This window comes from Oryctolagus cuniculus, chromosome 1, assembly GCF_964237555.1.
Source record: "Oryctolagus cuniculus chromosome 1, mOryCun1.1, whole genome shotgun sequence".
Classification (NCBI taxonomy): domain Eukaryota; kingdom Metazoa; phylum Chordata; class Mammalia; order Lagomorpha; family Leporidae; genus Oryctolagus; species Oryctolagus cuniculus.
Window position 1 is genome coordinate 63,312,377 of NC_091432.1, and position 8,102 is coordinate 63,320,478.

At 59.6% G+C, this 8,102-nt stretch overlaps 1 protein-coding gene and 2 pseudogenes across 1 annotated transcript; 1 reads left to right on the plus strand and 2 right to left on the minus strand.

Annotated features, from left to right (window-relative positions):
• Positions 1–327: 327 nt before the first annotated feature.
• Positions 328–4,011, plus strand: LOC100341915 (GPI-linked NAD(P)(+)--arginine ADP-ribosyltransferase 1-like). Its single transcript, XM_051823021.2, has 3 exons — positions 328–390; positions 690–1,410; positions 2,445–4,011. Exons 1-3 carry the CDS (start codon positions 328–330, stop codon positions 2,540–2,542), a joined length of 882 nt encoding a protein of 293 aa, XP_051678981.1. The 3' UTR covers positions 2,543–4,011.
• Positions 3,771–6,017, minus strand: LOC100341662 (neuronal acetylcholine receptor subunit alpha-10-like; annotated as a pseudogene).
• Positions 6,018–6,222: 205 nt separating this feature from the next.
• LOC100341400 (GPI-linked NAD(P)(+)--arginine ADP-ribosyltransferase 1-like) lies at positions 6,223–7,417 on the minus strand (annotated as a pseudogene).
• Between the last annotated feature and the right edge of the window lie 685 nt (positions 7,418–8,102).

The window sequence follows — 8,102 nt, forward strand, 5'->3', positions numbered from 1 at the left end:
ATGTAAAGCAAAAAGCAGGTGCTGTGGCTGATGCCGTGGCGTGGGCAGTGGGTGAATTCCCACCTGCACTGTCAGCACCCCAGTCACATGTCACCTCCAGAGAGTGTCCCGTGTCCCTTCCAGCAAGATGGGTCCTCTGTCCTCTGGCCCCTCCCCGAGCCACCGTTGCTACCTCATGTCGCTCTATGCCACACGGGGCAGGGGTGGAGGTGGCACAGACGAGGTGTCAGTGGATGCTTTTTAAAGTGTAGGTTTTAAAACCATAGTTTTCCAGGTGAGGAAAGTGAGAATCTAAGGAGACAGCAACTATACCAGGTGGCCACCAGAATGTGGGTTCCTGCCGTGGCGAATCTGCTCCTTCTGTCCCTGGGCCTTCTGGAAGCAATTCAGGTATGGCTGTCCTCCACCGGCCCCATCCCCACAGGCACCTGAGCTGTCAGGTTCTCCCTGCCCCTGGAAAGAGGAGCAGAGAGATGAAGGACCCCGTGCTGCCCACCTTGGGAGCACCTGGCCTGAGGGCACAGCCCCTGCTGGGTCCCCAGGGAGCTTGCGGCTGTGTGTCCAGCCCTCCTGCCTCCTCGGGTTGAGGCCCCTTATGCCATGCTCTGCAATAGAAGCCGCAAGGCATCTGGCCACTCTTTCTCCTGCAGGCCCAGAGCCTCTCCAAACTTCCATCCCTCTTCTCTCAGGATGCAGAGTTGGACATGGCCCTGGACTCCTTTGATGACGAGTATGTCGGCTGTGAAGCAGCCATGACAGCTGCCCTCCCACATCTTCAACTCATGGAGTTCCGGGCAAACAAAGTGTATGCGGACGGCTGGGCGGAGGCAAGCCGCAAGTGGCGTGAGCTCCAGGACCAGTGCCCCGCAAGGCTGCCTGCCTTGCCTGAAGGATTCCAGGACAAGCACGGGATGGCCCTGCTGGCCTACACAAACAACAGCCTCCTGTACAGGGAGTTCAATGCTGCAGTGCGCCAGGCGGGCCACTCCCGGGCCCACTACCTGCAGCACTTCTCCTTCAAGACCCTGCACTTCCTGCTGATCGAGGCCCTGCAGCTGCTGAGAAAGGAACAGCGGCAGTCCGGGTGCTATCAGGTGTTCCGGGGGGTTAAAGGCCTGCGCTTCAGGACATCAGGGCCCGGGGCCACTGTCAGGCTGGCGGGCTTTGCCTCTTCCTCCCTGAGTAAAAAAGTGGCCCAGAAGTTCGGCGAGGACACCTTCTTCAGCATCTGGACCTGCCACGGGGCCCTGATCCAGAACTACTCCGCCTCCCCTTGGCAGGAGGAGGTGCTGATCCCCCCCTTTGAGACCTTCCGGGTCATCACGGCCAGAACACTGCCCAACGGCCATGTCCACATCGAGCTCAAGGCACAGGACAAGCACAGCAAATACAACTGCGAGTACATCAAAGGTGAGGAAGACACACCTGTGCAGAAGGCAGCCTCCCCAACTCCCGAGACCCATGGCAAATACAGACCCCTGTCCTCTAGGTCCATATGACACTTACAGAAGCACTAAATCCAAACTGAGTGAGCAGGAACCAGCCACAGGGAGCAGTCCCTCTGCTCCTTCCAGCTACAGGGATAGCACACTCTGTCCTTGGAGGGAACCAAGTCAGGGCTGGCCACTTGCTTGCTGGGAGGCTGCGGCAGGCTTCCTGACCAGGGCAGGGGTCCTGGGCCATATAAAGGGCAGGCATCCCCAAGGGTGGCAGGGAATTAATTTCTGACTGCAGTACTGACGCCCACACCACCAGTGCCAGAATAATTAGAGCCTCCTCCTAGTTTAGGCGAGGCATGAACTTACAGAGCAATAGGGATCGTGTAGTCTTGCTAGAGGTGGGAGGTGAGGTGAGACAGCAGGGGACGTTGTGCTCCTAAGTTCCAATGCAGCCTGTGGTCAGGCAGGTGGCAGCTGCTCCCTTGTCCATGCTCTCAGGACTGGACAGATTTGGAATCAGAAGGATGTGCCCAGGGGCTTCAACAGGGAGCAGCCCAGTCTGCATGGCTAGTAGCAGGTGGTAATGGTAGAAAATGAGAGCCAGAGACAGGAATGACTGGCCCAGGGGGCAGCCACAACCGGAAGCCAGGTCTCTGCTCTGAGTTCTGATGATGTAATCTCAGCTACTAGAATAGTTTTGCATTTCCCTACCCTCCCCCACTCCAGTTCTGCCCAGCACCTCTCCTAACAGAAAGCCAAGTTCAGCATCGCTGGAATCCCACTCCCATCTCTGCCCATTTCCCACACACCATGTGGTGTCCCTGTGGAAACAGAAGGTGGCAGCGAGGACCTGATGCCTTCTTGAATAATTGGGGCTCCCAGCTCCCTCTTCACCTGTCTCCCTGGCTCCCTCAATTCCTCCCTTCCTGTCAGACCCCTTCACAATCTGGGTACCAGCAAATTTCACAGCTACGAACCAACCGATCATTGTCTCTCTGTCTGCAGCCTCGGCTCAGGAGCGCCTCTCCACAGCCTGGTCCCTCCTGCTGCTGCTCACCTTCCTTGCGGTGGGGCCCTTCCCAGGAAGCCCAGGCCTCTTCTGACCCCCCAGACTCTGGACATTCCTGCCTGCTGCCTCTGCCCACTCTGCGGGTGCTGGCCACGCCCAAGGTGTACAGAGCCAGGATCCCTGGCACACCCATCTGCTGGGACCTCCAGCTATCTCGCTTGTTCGCTCTCTCTCGCTCAAGTTGCAAGATCTGCTGGTGTGGAAAATCAGAAGACACTTTGGGGACTGCACCTCATCCAGAGGTCTAGGTGTGAGACTGTGAAAGGGGGTCAGGGTGAACTCCAGGACAGACGGCAACTCACTCGTAGAAGAGACTTCCACTCATGTCAGGGCTGAAGGGATTTGAGAGTGGGGTCCCTCTAATGCATCACCTGTCCACCTGGAGGCTCCTATTCTCCCCTCCCAGCAGCCCTCTCTGACCTCTCCCACCTGCTGGGGGAGGGGCCCTGCCTCTGTGCTCCCACAGGGCCCTGGTGCTTCCCTATCACCTATCCACGTGTTACTTCCTTGGCCAACGATGAGCTAAATGGGGCAGGGACTGTTCTGACACACAGAGATGGCGCCAGGAAACGTGGGAACCAGGCAGGAACAAATACCTGTGAACAGCGGCTCCCTGCACTGTCCCCACCTTGGACACCTTAGGTTCTCAGATGTCACTCTGGGGTATGGGCATGGACTGGATCCAGCCTGGGAGACAGGGGCAAAGGGAACTGCAGGTTCTCTCAGGGATCAGCAAACCCTAGTCTCTGTCTTGAGGACAAAGCTGTGACTTCCGCTCCAGTCCATGAATGCTGAGGTCTTGTCTCTAAAGAGACAAGCCACATCCATGGCTTCCACCACTGCTGCCCCAAGGGTAGGACAGGACACAGGGCAGGCACAAGGTACACACTCAGTTTATTATCAGCTGGGGCTTCACAGCCAATTGTCGGTGTGGCCTCCTGCTTTGGAATAGGCCATGAATCCCAAACTCTTCCCTGAGTCCCAGGGGAGGACAGGCAGGGCCCAGTCCCTCTCACAGCCACCACCAGGCACAGGAAAGCTGGCCTTTGTGGTCCCGCACTCCCACCGAGAGCTCTGACAGCGGCCTGAACCCGTCAGTCCCCACCACTGAGCTTGGTCCTGAGCCTCCCTCGACTTCCTCCTCCCTAGGAACCAGGGGAGGGCAGACCCTGGACTTGCCCTAGTTGGGCTGCACAGATAAGCGCCCCCCTGTGGGCTATGGCAGCAGCAGCGCTGGTTCTCAGGAAAGATGGCCCAGGTTCTTAGGAGCAGCAGGGAGAGACTGCTGGGCACCAGCTGGCCTTGGTCATCCCTGTCTGCAGTGCTGCAGCTGTCACAGGCCCCAACCCAGACCCGTACAGGGCCTGCACCAGCACCAAGAGGCTCATGACCAAGGCCATGCCGAAGAAGATGCCCAGGAAGAAGCGGTCCCTCATGAGGGCCAGGCGCTTCCAGTCCTAATGGCAGCGCTGGGAATCCCGATGGCTGTGGAAGGTGCTGGCAGTGGTGGCCACGTAGCTCAGCAGGGCTTCCTGATGGCACAGACATCGTGCCTCATCAAGGGCTTCTTGGGGGGCCAGTCTCTCCCTCGGGTAGCAGTGGGCAGGGGGGCGACTTTGGCATTCTGGACTTCCCACAGGACTCCCCTTATTCACAAACACATCCTGGCCTCGTGCCAGCTGTCTCAGCAGGAGGACTCAAGCCCAGGCGGGCACTGCGAGGGCACTGGGACCACAGGAATACAGATTCATGATAAGGATGGTGAGCGCTGTTGAGAATGTGACCATGGTCATAGTGGCCATGTACTGCTTGCCTGCAAGAGACTCAGAGAGTGGGCAGCGCCTCCAACAAGCACTGGGTAGCCCCAGCTTCCCATGTGCACAAACAGGAACAAGCCAGGAGGCTCTCAGGACCCCACCCCACCAAGCCCAGTGCGGGGAAGCAGGGGGAGGTAAGGGTCCAGCTCTCTCCACCCCTGTTTCCTGCAGGTGCATTCTCAGGAGCTACAGTTGTCACAGCCAGAAGCTCATTCACCCACAGTCCCTAAAAGTGCCGCTCTGGGCCGGTGCTGTGGTGCAGAGGGTTGAAGCTCCAGCCTGCAATGCCGGCATCTATGTGGGGGCCTTTTTCAGGCTGAGTTGCTCAGCTTCCGGTCTAGCTTTCTGTATGGCCTGGGAAAGCAGTGGAGAATGGCCCCTGACCTTGGGCACCTGCACCCGAGGCAGAACCTGAGGAAGCAGCATCCCCTGTGGTAAATTGGGGAGTGAACCAGCAGATGGAAGACCTCTCTGTATCTCTGCCTCTGCCTCTCTAACTCTGCTTTACAAATACATAATGAAATCATTAAAAAAGGAAGTAAAAAAGAAAGAAAGAAAGAAAAGTGTAACTGTGGAACAGCTATGGGCACGACCTGGGCCGGGTCACTGTCCCTTCTTGCACATTTGCATAAACCAGAACATCGACCTCACAGGTTCAGGGAGGGCTTACCTGAGCTGATCAGCAGTGCACAGCTGGCTCTCGGTACATTTTGCCTACTATTACCACACTGAGCAGGTGGACCTTCCACCAGCGCCTTGAGAAAACACTGACTGCTTCCTGCTGGGGTGGGGAGGGGTGCTATCCCTGCAGGGGGCCACTCCCTTCCCCCTCTGTCTCCAAAAGTGGTCGTGCTCCGGGGTCTCCTCCCTACCACTCAGACACACACACACACACAGACACACGGGCGCGCCCCTCGCGCTCACCGATGAGCGACACACTCTCGGCTGGGGGCATGCTCTCCACCAGGATCAGCTGGAAGACGGTGAGCGCCAGCAGCACGGTGACGCCCAGGGACACCTTCTCGCCCGAGTCGGCCGGCAGGTGGAAGGCGAGCGGCGCGAGCAGCGAGATGAGCACGCAGGGCAGCAGCAGGTTGCACACGTAGGCAGCGGCGTGGCGGCGCAGCAGCAGCGTGAAGGTCACGTCGGGGTAGGGCTCGGAGCAGCAGCCATAGGTGAGCACGCGCCGCCGCGCCGGCATGCCCAGCACGCGCCACTCCACGTTCTCCACGAAGCCGGCCAGGCTGGCGGCGTCTCTGCACGGCCGCACGTGCAGCTGATGCCTGCCGTGCGTCCAGGAGCCAAATGTCAGTCTGCAGCGCTGCGCGTCGAAAGGGAAGGCGGCCACGTCCACACAACACGAGCTGCGCGTGATGGCCGGCGTGTCTCAACGCATGGCGCCATCGTGCCGCACCACCACGTTCGTGCTGGCCGACGCCGGCTGCTCCGTGTCCTCCCTGTGGGCAGGCGGGCAGAGTCTTCAGGGGCTTGCTATGTAAGTAGCCACCCTCCAGAGGATCTGTGACCCTCGGAGGGAGGGGGGGACTGACTGAAGCCACAGTTCCTATCAGCTCCCTGCCAGTAGCCATGCAGACAGGGCTGTGCCCAGCCAGGAGTGCAGGCCACAGCCCTGCAAGGAAGAAGCCCCTGGCACTTCCTCCTGTTTCCACATCTGGCCAGTCCTGAGAGCATGGACCAGGGAGCAGCTTCCACCAGCCTCCAGAGATGCCTGCCCCTCAGATGGCCCAGGACCCCTGCCCTGGTTAGGAAGCCTGCCGCAGCCTCCCAGCAAGTGAGCGGCCAGCCCTGACTCAGTTCCCTCCAAGGGCAAAAGTGTGCTATCCCTGTAGCTGGAAGGGGCAGAGGGGATTCCCCCCCATGGCTGGTTCCTGCTCACTCAGTTTGGATTTTGTGCTTCTGTAAGTGTCACATGGACACAGGATTGGGGGCCTGTATCGACCAAAGATCTTGGGAATGAGGAGGCCGCCTTCTGCACAGGTGCGTCTTCCTCACCTTTGATGTACTCGCAGTTGTATGAGCTGTGCTTGCCCAGCGCCTTCAGGTAGATGCGGGCATGGCCGTGGGCCGGTCTGTTGGCGGTGATGAGGTTGCAAACAGGGGGATCAGAATCTCCTCCTCCCTAGTGCAGAAGGAGTAGCCCTGGATAGGGACGCGGATACAGGTCAAGATGCTGAATAAGGTGTCATTTCCGAACGGTGTGGCCACATCTTACTTTAGGGATAAAGAGGCAAAGCCCCCAGCCTGACAGTGGCCCCGGGCCCTGATGGCCGGAAGCCCAGGCCTTTCACCCCCCAGAACACATGACGGCACCGGACTGCAGCTGGTCCCTGCCCAGCAGCTGCAGGGCCTCGGTCAGCAGAAAATTCAGGGTCTTGAAGGAGAAGTGCTGGCGGTAGTGGGCGCAGGAGCAGTCCGCATGCTGCACCGCGGCATTGAACTTCTCCTATGGGGGCTTTCGACTGAGTAGGCCAGCAGGGCAACCCCATGCTCCTCCCAGAATCCTGGAGGCAAGGGGGCAGCCATGCAGGGCACCGTGCATGGAGCTCCCGCCACTTGCAGTTTCCAAACAACCAGCCGTCCACACAGAGGTTGTCGGCCTTAAACTCCCTCTTGTGGAGATGCGGAAAGGCAGCCATCATGGCCACGGCACAGCCGACATACTGGTCATCAAAGGAGTCCAGGGCCATGTCCAGCGCTGTCTCTTGAGAGAAGAGGTCTGGACTTTAGAGCAGGAGGCACTGGGCCTGCAGGAGACAGAGTGGCCAGGATGCCTTGGGGCTTCTACTGCCGAGCATGGCATAAGGGGCCTCGACACCCAGGGGGACAGGAGGGCTGAGACACACAGCCGCAAGCTTCCTAGGGCCCTGGTGGGGGCTGCAGCCTCAGGCCAGGTGCTCCCAAGGCGGGTAGCACCCAGTCCTTCATCTCTCTGCTCCTCCTTCCAGGGTCCGGGAGAACCTGACAGCTCGGGTGCCTGCAGGGATGGGGCCACTGGAGGACAGCCATACCTGAATTGCTTCCAGAAGGCCCAGGGACAGAAGGAGCAGATTCGCCATGGCAGGAACCCACATGGTTGGGGCCACCCTGGTATAGTTTCTCTCTCCTTAGACTCTCACTTTCCTCATCTGGAAAATTGCAGTGTTAACACGTACAGTTTAACAAGCATGCACTGACACCTCGTCTGTGCCACCCCCACCCCAGCACCATGTGGCACAGAGTGACACAATGTAGAAACGCTGGCTTGGGGAGGGGCCAGAGGACCCGTCTTGCTGGAAGGGATGCGGGACACTCTCTGGAGGTGACATGTGACTGAGGCCTCGCAGGCTGACTAGGAGCACAGGCGTCAGCAAGTGGACACAGGGAGAGAAAAGGTGTGCGTTGCGGGCGGGAGGATTTGGGGCAGCAGGAGAGAAAGGGAAGGCTGTGGCGGCAGGAACTCTGAGGACAGGAGTGAGTGCCGCGTCCTCTGGTCTGGCTGAGGCCCGTCGTGCAGGAAGCCGAGGGCACCAGGGGGCTGTGCTGGCCTCCAGGGCCAGGCGAGCAGGGCCGCGGTCCAGAGGTCCTGCCCTGTCCCTGCTTCCTGCTGTGCACTGAGCCCTCTCCTCCCCGCCCTCAGCTGCCTCCAGGAGGGGACAGAGAGAGGCCTTGCTCTGTCCAGGGAAAGCAGAGTCCAGGGGCCGCCTGCTTCCCCAGGAAGGGAGGGAGCCACAGCCTCCTGCTCGCTGGGAGAGGCCAGGAGGGGCCCAGGTGGCTCCA